The 22,353-nt window shown below is 43.0% G+C and overlaps 1 protein-coding gene across 23 annotated transcripts in view; it reads left to right on the top strand.

Annotated features, from left to right (window-relative positions):
- Positions 1 to 22,353, top strand: part of RBFOX1 (RNA binding fox-1 homolog 1) — a 2,479,284-nt gene that overhangs the window by 1,411,699 nt on the left and 1,045,232 nt on the right. For all 23 annotated transcript variants that reach the window (XM_063598326.1, XM_063598327.1, XM_063598325.1 and 20 more), the window contains one exon: positions 7,515 to 7,562. In XM_063598326.1, coding sequence (XP_063454396.1) covers positions 7,515 to 7,562 — 48 coding nt within the window. The remainder of the gene's footprint in view (positions 1 to 7,514; positions 7,563 to 22,353) is intronic.

Consider the following 22,353-nt stretch of genomic DNA (forward strand, 5'->3'; position numbering starts at 1 on the left):
TGTAAGGTTCTGATGAGCGCCTTCTTCCTGGCTTGTAGTCAGTCATTCTCACTGGGTCCTCATTTGGACATTCCTGGGCTTAGGCTATGAGAGAGAGAGAGAGAGAGAGAGAATGAATGAGAATGAATGAGGTCTCTGGTGTCTCTTCTTAAAAGGATACTAATTCTTTCTTTATTTTATTTTATTTTTGAGATGGAATCTTGCTCTGTTGCCCAGGCTCTAGTGCAGTGACATGATCTCGGGGTTCGCTGCAACCTCCGCCTCCCGGGTTGAAATGATTCTCCTGCCTCACCCTCCCAAGTAGCTGGGATTATAGGTGCCCACCACCATGCCTGGCTAATTTTTCTATTATATTGAAATCCAATGGGGTTTCACCTTGTTGGCCACGTTGGTCTTGAGCCCCTGCCCTCAAGTGATACACCTGCCTTAGACTCCCAAAGTGATGGGCTTATAGGCATGAGCCACCACACCCAGCCAAGGGCACTCATTCTTAGGACCTCATTTAACCTTAATCACTTCCTTAGAGTTCCCATCTCCAAATACAGCCACACTGAGGGTTAGAGCTATGACATATGAATTTTAGGGGGGACACATACATTCAGTCCATCATACTACGTGTTAAAAATGTTGATTCCGATTCAATGTATCTGGGATGAGGTGTGATGTGTTGCATTTTTTTTTAAGGATGGGATCTTGCTCTGTCACTAGGTTGGAATGCAGTGGTACAATCTTAGCTCACTGCAGCCTTGACTGCCTAGGGATAAGTGATCCCCTTCTCTTTGTTTTGAAACAGAGTCTTGTTCTTTGTTGCCCAGTCTGGAGTGTAGTGGTGCAATCTCGGCTTACTGCAGCATCAGTCTACAGGGTTTAAGTGATTCTCGTGCCTCAGCCTATCTAGTAGCTGGAATTACACGTGTGTGCCACCATGCCCAGCTAATTTTTGTATTTTTAGTAGAGACAGGGGTTTCATCTTCTTGCCCAGACAGGTCTCAAACTCCTGGCCTCAAGTGATCCACCTTCCTTGGCCTCCCAAAGTGCTGGGATTACAGGCATGAGCCACTGCACCTGGCTTCAAGTGATCCTTCGATTTCAGCTTCCCAAGAAGCTGGGACCACAGGTGCATACCACCCCACCTAGCTAATTTTATTCTTCTTTATTATTTTTTTTTTTTTTGTAGAGACACTGTCTCCCTAAGGTTTCCAGGCTGGTCTTGAACTCCTGGACTCAAACAATCCTCTGGACTCGGCCTCCGAAAGTGCTGGGATTATAGGCATGATGCATTTTAACCGGCTCCCAGGGGCATCGTACTTGCTGGGGTGCAGACTCCACGTTGAGTAGGAAGTTCCTCATACTCCCCTTATGTGCGGATGAGGGAAACTTGCTGAAGGACCGCATGGTTATTAAATAGTAACACCCTGCTTTAAGAGTCTAGTGCCGTGAGTCTAATGCCAGGAGTCTAATGCCAGAACTGGAATTACCCGCAGCCCTGTCCTCCCACCCTTCAGCCTTCAGTCCACTGCCACATCCCCTGGAGGGCTTGGTAGCATGCATCGACGGGCCCTTACCCTTTAAATTTTGGATTCAGTAACTGAGGGCTCTTCCGTGCAAACCTCATATTTTTCACTTCAGGAGAGAAAGGAAATGCATCACCTGGTCAGAACGGGCAGAAGCAGACAGAGAGCTGCTTTTTCTCACCTCATTTCTCAATGGCATTTTCTACAGAAAATACAGCCTGAGAATCTGGGTATTTTTCTTTGCTTATTTATGTAAACTGACAAAAGTTATATATATTTATCATGTACAACATGATGTTTGGAATGTGTGTACATTGTGGAATGGCTAAATAGAGCCAATATCATATACATTACCTCACATCGTCATTTTTTTGTGGTTAGAACACATAACATCTACTTTCTTAGCAATTTTCAAGATTACAACATGTTGTTAACTGTAGTCACCATGTTGTATAATATTTGAACTTATTCCTCCTGTCTCACTGAAATTTTATGTCTTGAGGCCCATGTCTGCCCAGCAAACCCCCTGGTAGTGAGGGTAGTTCCTGCCAGCCCCTGGTAACCACCATTGTACTTTTTAGTATATTTTTTGTATTTGTTTCATGCAGTATTTGTCTTTCTGTAACTGGCTCATTCAACTTAACATAATGTTCTCCAGGTTCATCCATGTCATCACAGTGACAGGCTTTCCTTCTTTATTAAGGCTGAAATGGTATTCTGTTGTGTATATATACCACATTTGCTTTATGTGGTTCTTCCTTGATGGACACTTAGTTTTTTGCTTTTTGTTTTATTTCAGTAGGTTTCTGGGGAACAGGTGGTGTTTGATTACATGAACAAGTTCTTCAGTGGTGGTTTCTGAGATTTTAATGCACCCATCACCCAAGCACTGTACACCGTACCCAATGTGTAATCTTTTATCCCTCACCACTCCCCCACCCTTTCACCTGAGTCCCCAAAGTCCACTGTACCATTCTTATGCCTTTGCTTCCTCATCGCTTAGCTCCCACTTATGAATGAGAACATGCAATGTTTTGTTTTCCATTCGTGACTTGTTTCACTTAGAATGATGGTCTGCAGTTCCATCCAGGTTGCTGTGAATGCCATTATTTCATTCATTTTTATGGCTCAGTAGTATTCCATTATATATTTTGGGGAAGTATTTTATTACATATGTATATATAATATATAGTATTCCATTATATATATGTAAGTATATGCATGTATATTGGGAAAGTTTTCTGTTATAAATGTATAGTATATTATATATTGTATTCATATGTATAGTATTCCAATATACCACACTTTCTTTTATCTACTTGTGGATTGATGGGCATTTGGGCTGGTTCCATGTTTTTGCAACTCTGAATTGTGCTGCTATAAACATGGGGTATTCAGTTTGATTCCCTATCTTGGCTATTGTGAATAATGCTGCAATGAAGAAGGAAGTGCAGAGATCTCTTTGACATATGGATTTCATTTCCTTTGAGTGAATCTGCAGTAGTGGGATTGCTGGATCATACAGTAGATCTGTTTTTAATTTTTTGAGAAGCCTCCACACCGTTTTTTGTAATAACTGTAAGAATATGCATTTTTAACAGCAGCTGATGCTGCTGGTTGGAGAGTCTCACTTTGAGAAGCACATGTCCCTTGCTTCTCCAGGTTTTTTTGTTTGGTTGCTTGGTTTTATTTTTATTTATTTTTTCTTTTTTTGCTGTGAATAACCCCTTCTTCCCATAGCAAGGAAAAGAATGAAACCTGTGGATAAATTATGTGGACTGACCAAACCACCTTGAGGAAAATAAAATTACCTGGAGGAAAGGGAAAGCACCTGATTAGGGATCACTTCTGGTTACAGATTTAAGCTCCCTCATTGTGTGATTCAGTATGAGTTACCTAATGGCTAATCACAATTATCATGCCACAGAGTAACTAAGGAATACCCACTTTGTCGAATGTTGGTAATTTAGAGGCAGTACGAAAAACACCAAGCACAGTTCCTGGCACGAAAGAGGTATTTAATCATTGCTCACCGGTTCAGTCCCACTTGACTGATAGGAAAACAGTCTGTTCTACATAAAACAAGATATTTGCTATACGAGTCTTCACCTTATGATATTGTCTCTTTTTGTTCCACTCTGGATTCAAAGGGACCTAGAATTTGCTGTGTTTACTAATAAATCACCAGCTTCTCATATTAACCTTTCCTAATGATGCATCCACAGAGAAAACCCCACTGCCTCTTGGTGAGAAAATCAACATTTCTACAGACTTAACCAAAATGGAGTCCCTAATGTTTTTTGTTTGTTTAATTGGTTGGTTGGTTGTTTTTTGGAAACAGAGTCTCACTACGTTGCCCAGGCTGAAGTGCAATGGCATGATCCCGGCTTACTGCAACCTCCGCCTTCCCGGTTCAAGTGATTCTCTTGTCTCAGCCTCCTGAGTAGCTGGGATTACAGGTGTGCACCAACACGCCCAGCTAATTTTGTATGTTTAGTGGAGATGGAGTTTCACCATATTAGCCAGGCTGATCTCAAACTCCTGACCTCAGGTGATCCACCCGCGTCAGTCTCCCTGAGTGCTGGGATTGCAGGCGTGAGCCACCACATCCAGCCTGGAACCCCTAATGTTTGTAACCGCCTACACAACCCTGCACACCCATACCCTCCCTGCCTCCATGGAGAGCATGGCCAGGCTACAGACCTTGCAACGGCCCCAGGTCACCATCTTTCTCTCCCAAGCTGTATCCTTTCTTTAAAAATGTCCCATTGATTTTATCTGGCCTCTGACTACTTCTCTCCCCTTCCCCTGCCACACCCTTATCCATCCACCATCATCTCACACCTGGACTCCTGTGGTAGCCCCCAAATTTTTCTCCCTACTTAAATTTGTAACCCCTGACTGCCGGTTCTGTTAAAATAGAAGTCAGATCATGCCTGTCCTCTCTTCATAATGCCTGAGTGAAACCCACAAGTGCCCATGAGGATGTGGACAGATTGGAACACTTGCGCACTGTTAGTGGGGATGTAAAATGGTGCACCTGCTGTGGAAAACGGTACGGTGGTTCCTCAAAAAATGAAACATTGAATTACCATGGGGTTTGGCAATCTCACTTCTGGGCATACGCACAAAAGAATTGAAAGCAGGGAGTTGAATAGATACGTACACACCCATGTTCATAGCAGCATCATTCACAATAGCCGAAAGGTGGAAACAGCCCAAATATCTATCCACAGATGGCGCTTATGAATGGATAAACCAAATTTGGTCTCTCCATACAATGCAATGTTATTCATCCTTAATAAGAATGAAATTCTAACACATGCTACCACATGGATGAACCTTGAAGACATTATGCTAAGTGAAATAAGCCAGGCACAGAAGGACAAATGTTGTATGATTGCACTTATGCAAGTGTGAAGTCCTCAATTGTATGACTCTAAAATTCATATAGTGAAGTCGTAACTTCCAATGTGACTGTGTTTTGGAGATTAGGCCTTTAGGGAGGTAATTCAGGTTAAATGATGTCATAAGGGTGGGGTCTTAATCCAATAGGATTGGTGGCCTTAAAAGAAAGATGGCCACACCTTACGGTGGTTCACACCTGTAATCCCAGCACTTTGGGAGGGCGAGGCGGGCAGATCACTAGGTCAAGAGATCGAGAGCATCCTGGCCAATATGGTGAAATCCCGTCTCTACTAAAAATACAAAATTAGTTGGGGGTTGTGGTGCGTGCCTGTAGTCCCAGCTACTCGGGAGGCTGAGGCAGAAGAATCACTTGAACCTGGGAGATGGAGGTTGCAGTGAGCCAAGATCTCGCCACTGCACTCCAGTCTGGCGACAGAGCTAGACTCCGTCTCAGGAAAGAAAAAAAAAAGCCATGGGTCTGTCTCCCTTTCTCTCTCTCTCAGAAAGTATAGAGCAGCAGCTATGTGAGGCACCATGAGAAGGAGGCATCTACAAGCCAGGAAGAGGGACCTCACCAGGAACCCTGAGAGAGCCTTGACCTTGAACTTCCACCCATAGAACTCTAAGAAAATAAATTTCAGTCGTTGAAGTCACCTAGTCTGTAATATTTTTTATGGCATTCCTAGCCGACTTATACAATGAGAGGAGTCTAGAGTAGCAAAATCCACAGAGACAGAAAGCAGAAGGTGGTTTTCAGGGGCTCTGGGAGGGGAAGTGAAGAGTTATTGTTTAATGGGTACAGGTGGGAAAATGAAAAAATTCTGGAGATGGAGGGTGGTGATGGTTGCACAACAGTTTGAATGGGTAATGCCCCAGAACTGTGCACCTACAATGGTAAAATTGTTAATGATATTGTATTTTATCACAATAAGGTAATAAAACTCTGAGTGGTTTCTCACTGATCTCAAAATAAAGTAAACATCTTCCTGTGATCTCATTCCCCTTTATTTTCCTCTCTTACTTCCCTCTAACCACAGTGGCCTCCTTCCTCTTGCTTGGCTCTTTCCAATGCATTTCCGCCTTGGGGCTTTGAACTTGCTCTTCGTTTGCCTGGGATGTTCTCTTCCCCAGTGGGCTACTTGGCTCATCCCCCTAACTTCCTTCAAGCCTTTTCTCAATTGCCACTTTTTCAAAAAAATCAACATCGTATTCCCCTACCCTCAGTATTTCCCACCCCCTTCTCCTTGGTTTATTTTTCTTCATAGTACATATTCTTTCTGGAATACCATTAAGTGATATGCATTGTTTAATGCTTGTCTTGTCCAGAAGAATGTAAGCATCACCAGGGCGGGCCTGCCATGTGTCTTCTACATTGTTGAGTCCTCCATGCCTAGTGCAAGGTCTAGCAGCCAAGAGTTGCTAAATAAATATCTTCCATTTGAATAAATTAATGCCACTATTGCTTGTGGGACTGTGTCTGTCATTTTGTCTAATTAATGAGTTCCCTGAGGGTAGGAATTATGTTTGTTTCACCTTTTCGTACCAGGACAACAAGAAAAAAATGCAGAAAATCATAGGTCTGCAATAAATATGAATGATTGGATGAGTGGAATGGTAGATGGATGGGTGGATGGATGGATGAATGGATGGATGGATGAATGGGTGGGTGGAGGGATGAATGGAGGGTAGATGAAGGAAGGAAGGATGGATGAATAGATGAGTGGATAGAGGATGGATAGATGGATGGATGGGTGGGTAGATGAATGGGTGGATGGATGGATATGTGGGTGGATGGATGGATGAGTAGACGGATGAATGGGAGAAGGATGCAGGATAGATGGATGATTGGATAGATGGGGATGGCTGTGTGGATGGCTGGATGGATGAATGGATAAAAAGATGAATTTGGGTGGATGGGCGAGTGAGTAGATGATTGATGGATAGAGGATGGATGAAGGATGGATGGATGGATGGATGGATGGATGGATGGATGGATAGAGGAAGGGTGGGTGGGTCAATGAATGGATAGATGGGTGGATGGATAGGGGAAGGATGCAGGATGAATGGATGATTAGATCAATGGGCATGGCTGGTTGGGTGGATGAATGGATGGGTAGAGGACCAATGAATGAATGGAGAGGAGATGAATGGATGGATGGTTGGATGGTTGGAAGGATAAAAAATAGATCCTGATAATTCGTGTTGAAGTGAGACATATCTGACTATCCTAAATTTTGAATGGGAGAGATATTAAAGGCAGTCTCTGCTGATGTGAACAATTGTATGGAGGGCAGATTATTTTATGAGCCATCAGTTCCTCTTTGCTATGACCTCTGATCCATAGCCTTTGCCTACATTCCACATCTGCATGTAATAAAACTTACTTATGAGATACATATGTCTCTAATGCAAACACCGCAGCATATACCTCTAAAAAGCACTATAAAGAGCAATGACTCGAGGAAGAACAATTAGGAGCATGAGCTCTTTATTATTTTAAAGGGCATTTCAACAACACCACTGAATGTTCTCTGACCATAAGTCTGACTACTGTTCTTTCTCTCACTTTCCTTTCTTTTCTTCTCTTCTCAGGATATCAAAGCAGACTGCAATACCTGCGTGGAAATAGAAGACAGAAAGGTGAGTCAATATTTTTCATTTTTAGGGTTGCAAACAAAACAAGAAGTCTGTGAATTGAACCCAGGTGTTTAAGGCATGCCCCTCTCGATGATGGTTTGTAGGTGATTCATGGTCTATTACATATTTAAAGACAATCAGACTTTAAAATGCTTGTCATTTTACTCCTTTACAATCTGTGTTACTTCTGATGGCTTCATGAGGAGTGCATATTGTAATATTTTACAAAAAATGTGGTGCTGATTTCTGTTTCAGTCATAACCTTCTTTTCAGGAAAATACTTTAACACTTGTCACATTGAACTTGAATATTGATGTTGACGTTCATTGTGTGTATCATATGTATAATTATTAATTATATTATTACTTACATTATAGAATATATAATATTAGGCTTCCCAGGGTGTGTCCCTATATATCTGACTCATACACTTGAAAAAGAGCTCACGGCCAGGTGTGGTGGCCCATGCCTATAATCCCAACACTTTGGGAGGCAGAGGTGGGTGGATCATCTGAGGTCAGGAGTTAGAGACCAACCTGGCCAACATGGGGAAACCCCGTATCTACTAAAAATAGAAAAGTTAGCTGGGTGTGGTGGCACGCGCCTGTAATCCCAGCTACTTGGGAGGCTGAGGCAGGAGAATCACTTGATCCTTGGAGGTGGAGACTGCAGTGAGCCAAAATTGCACCAGCGCACTCCAGCCTGAGTGACAAAATAAGCCTCCGTTTCAAAAAAAAAAAAAAGAGCTCGCCCTCAATTTCCATCACAACACATTCATATGAGCAACAGCGTCCTATCTGAGATTAAGGGGGGAGGGGGCAATGCCATTTTCTACATATTTAGAGTCCCTTCACCCATTTATCTTCTTTGCTACACTTAATGTGAATCCCCTCAGGAAAAGCAACCGTTAGACAATTGTTTGTTAATATTTTCACAGTCTCTTTTTATTGACAAGAGTTCACAGACATTTCTGCAGCAAAGCACATCCGAGGAGATTAGATTTTACCCTGTGTATGCCTTGGATCCAAAGAGGTCAAATAAGCAAGTTAAGAGTACATGCCTCCTGGCTACTTTTGACATCGTTCCACAAGTTTGAAAGATGTTTCTTCTTTCAAGTGTACCATTATTGTCAAATGGGTTATTATTTCAAGCAGAGGTTTTCAGCTCTGATTGTATGATGACTTGGGCATGTCTGCTGATTAATAAGGTGGTGGAGGACTTCTCAAAACAAAAATTTGCTTTTAAATAAAAAGCAGTTGCCACACATTATTTTAGGGAGTGTTAATCTCCTCACATTGGGAAGAATAATGATACAGTAAGTTCAATTCAATCTGCGTGATCCCAGCTTGCAGTTTTGTGTTGCTCTAGTTTGCTGGCAAAGGAATTTCAATTCATGTTTGCATTCACCATGTGTTTGCATGCTGGTATATGCATGTGTGCATTTAGTGAGTTGGACAGATGGAATTGCTGCTTAGGTGAAGCGTGTGTCCAAAGTCTTCTACCAATGTTCTGCCCAGCAGAATCATTCTGCTCATGTCAGAGTGTTTAGAAAGCATGTTCCCCAACCTGCTTCCAAAGGTCATTTGCATTTCCCTTGGACTCTTATGGAATTCATCAGCATGTTTTGTCCGGTATCTTTTTTAAAAATTTAATTGCCAATAGTGCTTGAAAGATAATATAGGAACTGATGCTGTTAGAACAACCTGAGCTCCATCACGCACAAGGTAAATAAGCAGCCAGGGTAAGCTCTGGGCAAGGAGAGCCACCCAAGCTCCACTCCACCTATGCGAACTGCCTTTGGTTAAGACATCATGATGATGGCAACTGCCCTGGTTTCTGGCTACTCTGTGATGCATCTTGGTGGGAAAAATCATTAATGGTCATACTGTTCATATGTGATTTCAGCTCTTCCCAAGAAAGGGGAAAATAGATACACACACACACACACACACACACTTCTAGTTTTTTCATAAATTGTTGGATTGAGTCAATAATGTCAAATGAAGCCTTGTTTCTGATGAGTTTTCCCATTTTTTTCTAAACTTGACCTCATATGACTGATAGATAAATTTCCAAGGTTTGTTGCAGTTAATTGGTGATGCATCTTAGTGATAAGAAAAAATAATGCCCAGTTAAAATTCTCAATGTCTTACTCTCTAAGGACTTTTTTTAAAAAAAGAGTCTTTTAAACAAGGTAACTCCTCTCCTCTCCTCTCCTCCCCTCAACTCTCCTCTCCTCACCTTTCCTCTCCTCTCCTCCCCTCTCCTCCCCTCTCCTCCCCTCTCCTCCCCTCTCCTCCCCTCTCCTCCCCTCTCCTCCCCTCTCCTCCCCTCCCTTTTCCTCTCCTCTCTTCCCCTTTCCTCTCCTCTCCTCCCCTTTCCTCTCCTCTCTTCCCCTTTCCTCTCCTCTCCTCCCCTTTCCTCTCCTCCCCTTTCCTCTCCTCTCCTCCCCTTTCCTCTCCTCTCCTCCCCTTTCCTCTCCTCCCCTTTCCTCTCCTCCCCTTTCCTCTCCTCTCTTCCCCTTTCCTCTCCTCTCCTCCCCTTTCCTCTCCTCTCCTCCCTTTTCCTCTCCTCCCCTTTCCTCTCCTCCCCTTTCCTCTCCTCTCCTCCCCTTTCCTCTCCTCTCCTCCCCTTTCCTCTCCTCTCCTCCCCTTTCCTCTCCTCTCCTCCCCTTTCCTCTCCTCTCCTCCCCTTTCCTCTCCTCTCCTCCCCTTTCCTCTCCTCCCCTCTCCTCTTTTCCTCCTTCCCTTTTTCTCTCCTCCTTTCCTTCCCACTTTCTCGCCTTCCTTCCTCCCTTCTTCCTTCCTTCTTTTTCCTTCCTTCAAATTCCCAGTAATACAGTGAATCTTATACTTACGCTATAGTTTCTCTGTTTCTAACAATTGTTAAGAAGACGTTGGGAGTGAGGTTTTAGGAAGTTGCTTTATATATGGGAGACATTTCTCTTAATTGAAAAGTCAAGAAGCAAACGCTAATGATCCCTGAGGGGTGGCGTGCCCCTCACCCCAGCAGAAGAGCTCCATCCCCCTCCCTCTCTGCTTGGTGATATGGTGTGAGGCCACACAGGGAGCCATTGGCTGCGGCAGCCAGAGTGATCGCCATCAGGTTCTGGGAGTGCACTCTGGTGCCTCTGCCACACTGATGTGTAGTTTAGGAAATTTCACCACTGGAGTGATGACAGTTGCTCATGCACGTGTGTGTGTGCATGTCCCTCTCCATTTAACCCAAATGCTTCTGGCAAAATCAGTAATTTGATAAAGTGCAATTGAAGTGACAAGAGATGGCAGAGGTGCCAAAATAATAAGTAAACCTGTCTCTGAAGCGGCACCCTCTTGGCCTATGTGGATTTTTACTACTGTTGAGAGCTCTGAAAGAGAACTGGTGGTGCTTTCTTTAAAGCTCTTTTTATTTTATTTTATTTTATTTTATTTCATTTCATTTTATTTTATTTTATTTTACTTTAGTTAAGGGAGCTTCACAGAACCCCTATAGGATGTGATGGCTTCTCAAGAATCACTTTATTTTTTATTATTTTTTATTTTTCTTTCACCTCCCCCAGCTTTCTGTCTACTTCGTTTCCAGATATTCCATATATATGGATATATTTGTGTACCTCGATCTATAGCTATGTATATTGTTGAATATCTTCTTGATAGAAGAATTTTAGAAAAGACAAAATCTTAGGTTTTCCATGGAGTCCTACGGGGCCTCTCCAAATTGTGCCTCATTCCCATTCTCTTCCTTTCAATGGGGCCGATTATCTTGAGATGAATGATTTTCCCACTGAATCGTAGACCAGATATCATGATAGAAGATAAACGGTGAATTTCAAGAGTGGAAGAGAGCCTTCATTTTTTTTTTTTTTTAAACATTCTCCCTCTGTCTCAAATCTGGATTGCAGTGGTGTGATCGTGATCTCAGCTCATTGCAACCTCCGCCTCCCGGGTTCAAGCGATTCTCCTGCCTCAGCCTCCTGCCTGGCTAATTTTTGTATTCTTAGTAGAGGTGGGGTTTTACCATGTTGGCCAGGATGATCTTGAACTCCTGACCTCGTGATCCGCCTGCTTCAGCCTCCCAAAGTGCTGGGATTACAGGCATGAGCCACCACACCCGGCCGAGAGCCCTCATCTTGATGTAGAGCAATAAAATCATTCTTCTTTATCTGCACACAGTCTGGGCTCGATCTGAGACTCTTCATAGAATAAAAGAATTTTTATCCTCTCCTGTTTTTCTATTTTTCTTTATCCCAGACGCCTATTTTCTCTCAGGCTGACAGGAAACTAATTGCCATTTGGAAAACCTTGCCTGGCTGTTTATGGGGAAATTCATAATGTGTATTGGAGTGTGGCTTTATGTTTTTCTTTCACTTCCAAGCCCGCTAATTAGCAGAGCCCCTATGAATGTACCTGCTTGGATGGTTTCTGGCCATTGCTTAAACTCTCTCAGAGGGTGTCCTAGGGAGATCCTAAGGGATGGTGGAGTTTTTCACCCTTTAATAGGAAGCAGGAGCACAGGTTTTTTTGTTTTTGTTTTTGTTTTCCTCCTGCAGGTGAACGTTATGGAGCTAATGCAGATTTAGCAAAGGTGACGGGAGGTAACCCATCACTTGGAGCGGCTGTATGGCCTCACAAAACCTGATGCGTTTGACATTTACAGTACCGGTGTTTCTGCTGGGGCACTGAAGCATTTAAATTCATTTTTATTTGTGGTGTAAAATCCATCTGAATTTCAATACTATTATAAAGACTGAGATTCAGGTGATGAGAGGAGAGGCTGATGGATCAGTCAAGGGGAGAATCTGTCAAGAGGAGAAGAGAGCCCATTTGTCAGAGGTTATAAACACAGACAGGGCTTCCTCTTCTCACTTATCGCCCGGCCTGGTGCAGCTAAACAGTTTCAGATCTGCTATAAAATCGCATGAAAGGAGTTTGAGTGGTTTTCCAAGTTATGGCGACTTTCAGATTGGGTCCAGTGGAAGCTGCGATTGGGAGATAGCTTTCGTGCGGTGTTTAACATTGAGAGTTCTGAACTCATCTTTTTACAATTCTTCTTCCAGATCAGGTATCTTAAGTACCGCCGAATACTTAAAACAGCTGTGGTGTGGAAGTACCATCATTTTCCCTGTTTTACAGGTAAAATAAAGGAAGCTCAGGCACATTTAAGTGACTTGCCTGAGATCACTCAAGCATGAGACCAGGATTTAAGCTCAGAGATTCTTACTCCAGAGTCTGTGCTCTTAGTTTCAATACTACCCTGCTTACGGTTTTCAATATGGGGCAGGCTTTCAGCTCCCGCATTGCAGCTCTAGCTGGTTCACAGTGGGGATTCTTCACAGTGTTTACAAGCCTGCCCTTCCGGGAAGTAGTTGGCACCCAACAGTGGGGTGGTCAGATGTCTTCTGGCTTTGAGGGTGAGGGACAGTAGCACTGGAACTGGAGTGCTGACCTCAGTTTCCAAAGACCTGATTCAGTTCCTAGGTTTGGCAATTTCAGCAGAGTAGATACAAGGGTTAGAAATTATTGCTTAAAGAGTATTAGGGAGGCTGGGCACTGTGGCTCATGCCTGTAATCCCAGCACTTTTGGAGGCTGAGGCGGCCTCCAAGATCAGGAGTTCGAGACCAGCATGGCCAACATAGTGAAACATCATCTCTACCACAAATACAAAAATTTCCTGGGTGTGGTGGCATACGCCTGTAGTCGCAGCTACTTGGGAAGCTGAGGTGGAGAATTGCTTGAACCTGGGAGGCAGAGGTTGCAGTGAGCTGAGATCTCGCCATTGCACTTCAGCCTGGGCAATAAGAATGAGACTTCATCTTAAAAAAAAAAAAAAAAAAGCAAGAAATTCTTGCTTAAAGAGTATTACGGAAAATAGCTAATGCATGCTGGGCTTAATACCTTGGTGATGGATTGATAGGTGCAGCCAACCACTATGACACACGATTACTTATATAACAAACCTGCACATCCCGCACATGTACCCCAGAACTAAAAATAAACATAAAAAAGTAATTCTTGCATAGGTAATGGTTAGTAGCTCAGACAAATTAAGTCACTTGCCCAAGATTATTCAGGATGTATCATGAGGCCACGATTTGAGCTCAGAGATTCTTACTCCAGAGTCTGTACATAGCCTTTGGAGCTTGAAATGTCTGGGTTTCAATCCCAGCCCTCCCAAATAGCAACTCTGTGACCTTGAGAAGCTTTCTTACCCTGTATATATCTTCATCTGCTTATCTGTAAATTGGAAGTGATACAATCTGCTTGAAATATTGGCTTGAGAAATTCATAATACTGCAAATCATTTTATATAATACCTGGCACAAAATAAGAACTGGATTAACTGTAGCTGCTGTTATTTTTGCTGGTATCCACACCTACAGGCCTACCATGTCATTTATAATTACATTTATTTTATCAAATGAGGCCCTGGAAAGTCTTAGGGGATCTCAGGGGAGCATGCAACCAATGGGACCTAGTAGGCCTTGGAAATATTTCACAAAGGAAGAGGATCCTTGGTGTAGGTCAGGAAATACAAATGCACCTGCCTGCCAAGTCCAGGTAGGAAATAATGAATTAATGAAGAGGCAGAGGGGTGATTGTCTTTAACGTGAAGTCCTATGTACTGCAGCGACCTGGAAGGTGATACCTTCATATCTTGGGAGCTGTTATTCAGCTAAATGTGGCCATGTGGAATATAGATTCAGTATTGCTGTTTTCTAAGCCAATCTGAATTTTCCTGTAATACCACTGATTTTTAACTTACTATGAGCAATCCAAATGAAGCACACATGCAGAAAAGTTTCAAGAGACTTACAAGACTTGAGTGTTGAAAGCTAACTCTCAGTGGGTTAGAAAGAGCTCCCATGTGCCTAATTCCAGGCTCTGTCGGTCTATGAAAGGCCCTCCTGGCAGAGGGAACAGCATGGCGAGGACAAGACGGTGTAGAGAACATGGTATGTTTATGGTGAATGCAAGTCCAGTGTGTGTGTCTGAGATTGGCTAAAGGAGAGACTACAGCAGTGAGTAGGTAGGTTATGGAGGGAATAGTTTATCAGGCCAATGCATTAGGGTTCTGTGTCAATCCTCTGTCCCCACAGATGGCAAATCTTTACTGGATGGGGCCAGAGTTACACAGCACCAAGAAGGTACTTAAACTAGTATGAAGAACCCAGCCAAAGTGAAAGTCCGCAGGGGAATAAGAACTGGGGATGGTGCCCAGAGAAAGACCCAGAGACTGGCCCTGGGTGAATGCAGGAAGCTGAACACTTTGATTCGAGCAAGGTGAAGTCGGCCAGGACCCTGAGAAATCACAGGGCTGGGTTGCCCCTTCCTTGTGATGTGTGACAGAATGAACATGGGAATGCAACTGTCTCTTTGAAATGTTGATTTAGCGGCGGGATGCCTGGATTATTTGGTAGTTCAACTTCTAATTTTTTGAAGGACCTCTATACTGTTGTGCATAATGGCTATAAGGATATATAAGAATGTCCATTTTAACATCAAGGGAGTTCTACAATGGAATATTATTTAGCCATTGAAACGAAGGGAAATCCTGCCATTTGCAACAAGATAGATGAACCTAGAGGACATTAGGTGAAGTGAAGTAAGCCACACAAAGAAAGGCAAATACTACATGAGCTCACTTTTACCTGGAATCTAAGAAAGTGAAACTCACAGAAGCAGAGAGTAGGATGGTGGTTGCCAGGAACTGGGGGGTGAAAAAAAGGGAGGATCTTGGTCAAAGGATACAAACCCTCATCATAAGATTAAGTTATAGATAACTAATGTACAGCACAGTGATTAGAGTTTAATTAATGTGTTTTACACTTGAAATGTGGTAAGAGAGTAGATCTCAAGTGTTCTCACACACACAAGTATGTGAGATGATGGATATGTTAATTAGCTTGGTAGTAGTAATCATTTCATAATGTACACATGTATCAACAGGTCACATTGTATCTGTTAAATATATGCAATTTTTGTTTTTCAGTTTTATCTCAATACAGTTAGGGAGAAAAAATAGAGATGTGGAATAGAAGAGGAACACATTTTCCTGCAGGCTGGTATTGTACAAGTGTTGAAACACTTAGATTAGATTTCAGGTGGCAAATGAGGTACCTTCAGGCAGTTCATGGATATGGTATCAAATCACGTAGTAGGGAAGTTATTTCCTTGTCAACTATTTCTCAGACCTTGAGACTACATCAAAGACATAATTTGGTGGTTGGTTAAAAAAAAGAAAGAAAAAAAACCTAAAAGACTCAAACATTTGATCATCTACCTTTTTAACCAAGAGACCCAGAGCCCCTGACAGGCAATTCTGGCATCTGGCTATAACTGAATGACAGTGTTTTACTTTGGCATTAGAGTTACTTTCTACATATGACAAAAAAATACTGTTCTTTCTGCTCTTTTTGTTTACTTCAACGAGCTATTTCTTTTCTTTAAAACAAACACTCCCATAGACTCGTAAAACATTTATTGAGAACAGAAACAATTTAAAGAAAAGCACATGAATGTGTAAAAATTGTGAGTATGGATCGCACATAACTGAAGCGTAGGAAACACTGTTTTCTACTGGTGGGTTTGCATTCAGGGGAGAGTTTCTTGTTTGCATTTTGTAAGTTTCAAACTCTCCTTGGGTGCAGGAGGGAACCAGAAGTGGGCAGGGATGGACACAGGAGTCCAGGGTGGAAGGCAGACTGGAGGATGGGTCTGAACTAGAGCCATGTAGGAGATGGGGAAGAGGAAGGTTTGCATTTTCAAGAGACCGGATAAGTCCTATCCACATGACTTACTGACAATGGATGGGTGTCATGAATGTCTCCACCCAGGAACTTGTCACAGATGGCTCAGCTTAAGTATTTGTGTATAGTTTGCTGCCATGAGGAAGAAGAAAGGAGTGATCAACACTGACAATGGATTGATCTCCTGGTTTAGGGCTTATATGCCAGTGAGGTTGCATATGAGCATGACATAGCCAGCAGGATTTGTTTCTATTAGTGCCAGTCTCTTGCCCCTGGGAATAGGAGTGGACTAGATCTCTGCACTTCTGATAGCAGAACAAAGACAGAGGAGAAGGTTCACTCCTTCCTGGAAGGGCCTCTTTCTAGAATGGGGAGTATTCATGAAGGAGTTTCCCTTCAAAGACCAAAGCGAAGATACTTAAGGCACATAAGGGCAGAGGCTGCCGTGAGCGCCCATCTGGATGAGACTCACAGAGTCCCCTGGGGATTGGATTTCTTTTCTGCTTCCAATGTCCTTTGTTTAAGGCCATTAGGCATACATGTTAAAATGGAAGAAGCTCCAAAATTCCTGGAATCTTTGGAAATGAAAATTAGAGCATCCCTGAGGAAGGGTATTTGAGTTTGAGTCTGAAGGGACATGGGGTGGAGAGCACCCTGGGCCAGGTGCAGAGGAGGGAGTCTGGAGGTTGAGCATGGCATGACTAAGGAACTGAATACACGTCAGTGTAGCTGGGGCTCAGGCAGCAGTGGGAAAAGTGGCTAGAGATAAAGCTCAAAGCAGGCAAAGGCTAATCCACCTGAAACCTTATGACCAGGAAGAGTATTATGTCCTTTAATATAGAATGAAATCTGTGTCACATGGACTGTGATATCACCATGAGAAATGGTCAGGTGTGTAAAGACAGTTTCTTTGTCTTATGGAGTCTACTTGCTCATAGATCATGTTTATGTATGACCTTTCAGACTTCTGTCAGTTCCCTTCTGGTCCAGCCATCTCTAGCCAAGGAATGGGACAAAGAGATCTAACACCAGCAAAGCTTTTTGCTGTGTCGCTTGGCTTTTCTGTTCATTCTGCATTTTACATCCTATGCAAATTCCCTAAAACTGTCAGTCATCTTCAGATTAGTAACCCTCATTCCTCTTGGGCATGGCTCTCATTCCAAACTAATGCATAGCCACTAGCCAGCCTGTTGTTTAGGGCAACACTTCACCCCTGGTCCTACTATCTCTGGTCAAAGAAATGTGCGCGGTCATCTAGCGTCAGCAAATCATCTTGTATCTACAGATCTGCCTCAGCTCCTTTGCTCAGTAAGAACTTGTGGATGGGATCTTGGTAGGATGTGATACATATACCACAAGTAGATCTCATTGTGTCCTTTTTCTCTGCTGAGAAGCAGGGCTGTGCGAGAGACAGCTGCGCATGTAGCCCACCACCAGTGAGATTCGACATCATTTTTACTGAGACTGGGGACCAGGCAATAGCAGAGATTATGAATCCAGTGTCTGAAATTGCGTGTTCAGAACCCACAGATAGGCAGGGATGGAAGTCAGTTCTGGAGATATTCAGTTGGTGGAGATGGGTTGCTGCCAAGAAATCCTCAGCAGTTTTGTTCACTCCTCCTAATTTATTTCAAAAGGCAAGGTAGTACAGTTTTGCAGTCAAACGGATCTGGAGTTCAATCCTGGTTCTGCCCCTTCACCAGCTGGCAGACCTTGGAAAAGTCACATTCCTGTCTGTCCACAGCTGCATCGTCTATAAAACAGGGACAGACATTGTTTGTAAATCATGCATCCCATGCACTGTTCTTGTGTGCCGCATTAGTCAGGGCATTTTCAATTGTCATAGAAAATGAAGTCAGACTAGCTTAAGGAGAAAAATAAGTGACAGTTATGAGTAAAGTGGGACTGTCTTCAGCATAGCTGGATGCTGGCACTTTAATTTCACCAGATGCTAAGGACGGCAACCACCAGCTGTATTAACTCCCACCTGTGGAGAAAAGGAGCTTCTTTTTCAGGGGCTTAGTACAGTTCCTGGATGTGGCTTAACAGGTGTCACTTAGCTATAAAGGGCGATGTCCCTCTTGTTTGTCTTCCCTCAGCCACCCCAGCAGTGGGATGGGGTCCAGCTAAATGACTTAAATGGACTAAAAAATGAGGGAGGGGGCTTGGCACGGTGGCTCACGCCTATAATGCCAGCCCTTTGGGAGGCCCAGGTGGGTGGATTACCTGAGGTCAAGAGTTGGAGACCAGCCAGGACAACATGGTGAAACCCCATCGCTGCTAAAAATAAAAAATATAAAAAAAATATTAGCCAGGCGTAGTGACAGCCATCTGTAATTGCAGCTACTTGGGAGGCTGAGGTAGGAGAATCACTTAAACCCGGGAGGCGGTGATTGCAGTGAGCTGAGATTGTGCCATCACATGCCAGTCTGGGTAACAAGAGTGAAACTCTATCCCCCCCCCAAAAAAAAAAAAAAAAAAAAAGGAGTGTCACCTAATGAAACCTTTACTGTTATTTTTTTTTCTAGAAAGGAAAATGAATAATAATAATAATAGCAACTACCTTGCATTGAGGATTTACTAGATGTCATAGACCATTTTTTAGTACTTTATGCATATTCTATTATTGAATCCTTAGAAAGATTCTTTAAGACAGATAGAATATTTATCCCCATGTTACAGATGAGAAAAATGAGGGAAGGAGGTGATATGGTTTGACCACGTCCCCACCCAAATCTCATCTTGAATTGGAGCTCCCATAATTCCCACATGTTGTGAGAGGTACCTGGTGGGAGGTAATTGAATCATGGGTATGGTTTCCCCCACACTGTTCTCATGGTAGTGAATAAGTCTCCCGAGATCTGACGGTTTTATAAGAGGAAACCCCTTTCACTTGTTTTTCATTCTTTGTCTGCCACCATATAAAACGTGCCTTTTTCCTCCCATCATGATTATGAGACCTCCCAGCCACATGGAACTCTGAGTCTATTAAACCTTTCTTTCTTTATAAATTATCCAGTCTCAGGTACGTCTGTATCAGCAGCGTGAAAACAGACTAATACAGGAGGAGTTGAAGCATGTGACTGAGGCCGAGCACAGTGGCTCATGCCTATAATCCCAGCACTTTGGGAGGCCGAGGCGGGCGGATCACCTGAGGTCAGGAGTTTGAAACCAGCCTGGCTAACATGATGAAACCCTGTCTCTACCACAAGTACAAAATGTATCCAGGTGTGGTAGTGGGCACCTATAATCCTAGCCATGCTATTCGGGAGGCTGAGTTAGGAGAATCACTTGAACCTGGAAGGCAGAGGTTACAGTGAGCTGAGATCACACCACTGCACTCCAGCCTGGGTGACAGAGTAAGACTCTGTCTCCAAAAAAAAAAATCATGTGACTGAGGTCACCCAGGTGGTAACTGTGGAGGTGGGATTCAAACCCAGGAAGTCTTTGTTTGACTCTTAACCTCTAGGCTGTACTGCCTCTTCCAAGCATGCTTCACAGGAAGAAGAAAATATGTCCCTTCTATGCTCCACATGCTCAGGGCCTGACGCACAGGTAAACGGTGACTTATGAGAGTTATTGCAACAAAACCCTCAACATAACAGAAAAAACCTGGGCCACTGCTAAATGTCATCCCGTGATATATCTCTGCATTTAATTTCCTCCCAATTACTCAGCCTAAGGTGTTATCTCGGGGTCCTCAATGAGTCTGCTCCACAGAACCATCAAAATGCTCACGGTTCCAAGCAGTGCCTCACTTGCCAGCACAGCTGACAGTTATTTTTGTAGGCAAGGGCTTCTGACTCTAGGATGGGTCTCTGCACCTGCCTTTTATATTTGATTCACAGGTTAACTCTTTTACTAAACGTTGGAAATGAGATGTTAGTCGTACTTTCCTCTTTCATTTATTTTTGGGAAATTTGAGGGTGGTGGTGGGTTGGGGGAGAGGGAGGCAGGTAAAAAGTCGCAGAGCTTCTAAAATGAATGTGGTGTTGAGTTAAATTAGCCTCTGATGGGCCGGAAACCTAAATGACAGATGATGAGAAGCTGCTGGGCACCCTCAGCAGTGCCATGGACACAGTGGTAGCCCAGAGAGTGTAATGAAAAGCACTGAGGTAGATCGGGCTATTGGTCTCATACACCTTCAGTCACCCTTGAAGCTGGCTTTGGGAAGCTCGTCTAAAGAATGCCAGGTGTAATCGTGTGGCTAAGAGCTTCAGCTTAGGATTCTAAAAGGCCTGGCTTTGAACCCCAGCTTGGTGGTTTCCTGGTTATTTAACCTCTCAGATGCTCAAGCTGTTATATAAAAGGGAGAGGAGGAGAGAATATTTTCTGGGGTCACTATGGGACTCAAGGAACTCTTACACTGAGGGTACTTATCATCTTGGCTAGGCACAGGATGCACCTTGAATAACTGCAAGCTGGCTGGGCACGGTGGCTCATGCCTGGAATCCCAGCGCTTTTTGGACACAAGTGGGAGGATTACTTGAGCTCAGGAGTTTGAGATGAGCCTGGGCAACATAGACCCCATTTCTGCAAAACTGAAGAAAAAAATATAGCCACATAGTTAGGCATGATGGTGCATGCCTGTAGTCCCAGCTACTCAAAAGGCTTAAGGAGAAGGATCTCTGGAGCCCAGGAGTTCAAGGCTGCAGTGACCTATAGTCGTACCACCACACTCCAGCCTGGGTGACGGAGCAAGACCCTATCTCTAAAAAACTAAAAAAAAAAAAAAAAAAAAAAAGTACAAGCTGCCTGATTATTACACTTAAACCTGCTTTCTTCCTACTCTTTTTTAAATCTTTGACTCTGTTTCTTAGATTCCTAGTGAGATCAGAGAGTGTACATCTAGGACAAGTTAAGATAATAGCAAAGTAAATTACAAAGCTTAAACTGGATACCAAACCCTCAATTACCTGTCTAGAGTTTTGTGTATCCTGTAGCTACTTCTCAATCTGAGTGAAAGAGTATAGAGTTGAGAGCATAAGTAAAGGTGCAGACCAGGCATTGGAAACAGACTGAATCTCTGGTGTCAAGTCATATTGATTGTGGCTGCACAGAACACCTTGTTGATGAGGAGTCTGAGATTGTGGCATGTGGGTTCTCCCAGAAAGAGTGCATGATTGATTAGTGATGCCTGCCAAGGGTGGAAGAGTGAGAGCCACAGGGCACCTGCCAGATATAGTTTAGTTGTTCCTGGCACAGAATCTGGCAACTGAGGAGTGATACAAAGCCACGTGTTGTGTGTTTCAGCCCAAATATGCTTCTGTTCTTAGGGGCATGCCTGTTTTCCTTATGTTATGGATTTGCAGCTTAACAAGGCACTGCTATTTTCATGGATAGTGCATGGCTTAAAGATAATTTAGCAAATAAGAGGTTTATATCAGGCATGGGTAGCCACCCTTTCCTAGGTGCTTGAGAAGCCTTCTCTGTTGACTACATTATGGTAGCAATTCATATGATGTCATCCTCATATAACTAGGGTTATGTTTTGATGCCTTAATTTTAAAAGTGTGATTTGTCTATGATGATATTTGTCATCTCTTTGCAATTTTGTATTAATTGGGGCTGAATTGCTTACATTTTAATATCATTAATTATAGCTATTATTTGCATGTGCCACTTACTTTACTTAAAAGAAGCAAGTCTATTCTTTTGTGTAATTTTTAGCAAACTTCTTTCTTTAAACTCTGAATTAGAATGCATTTAGGAAATGCTTAATCAAGCACAGAGCTATTTTTCAAAGATTGTTCTGTCATCTCTTCTAAAAAGATGGCAATGGCTTTTTTGTGATGAGTGGAGTGAACGTTAATTAATTTTTCTTTCTCTTCAGTTGGTGGGTTTTATTATCCCACTTCTTGATGTGTGATTGGGTGACTTCACACTTTAGATAGAAAGCATGCCCTGTCCAAATGTGATTTATGTTTTCCCAGCACTTTTGCACAGTTCAGCTGAAATTTTCTTCGTGTTGATCAAGGTCAGAAAACCCAGCGATTATGCCATCCATCTCAGCAAGTAGGTTGCTGGAAAAATTTGTGATGGAACGT

Source organism: Pan paniscus, chromosome 18, assembly GCF_029289425.2.
Source record: "Pan paniscus chromosome 18, NHGRI_mPanPan1-v2.0_pri, whole genome shotgun sequence".
Classification (NCBI taxonomy): domain Eukaryota; kingdom Metazoa; phylum Chordata; class Mammalia; order Primates; family Hominidae; genus Pan; species Pan paniscus.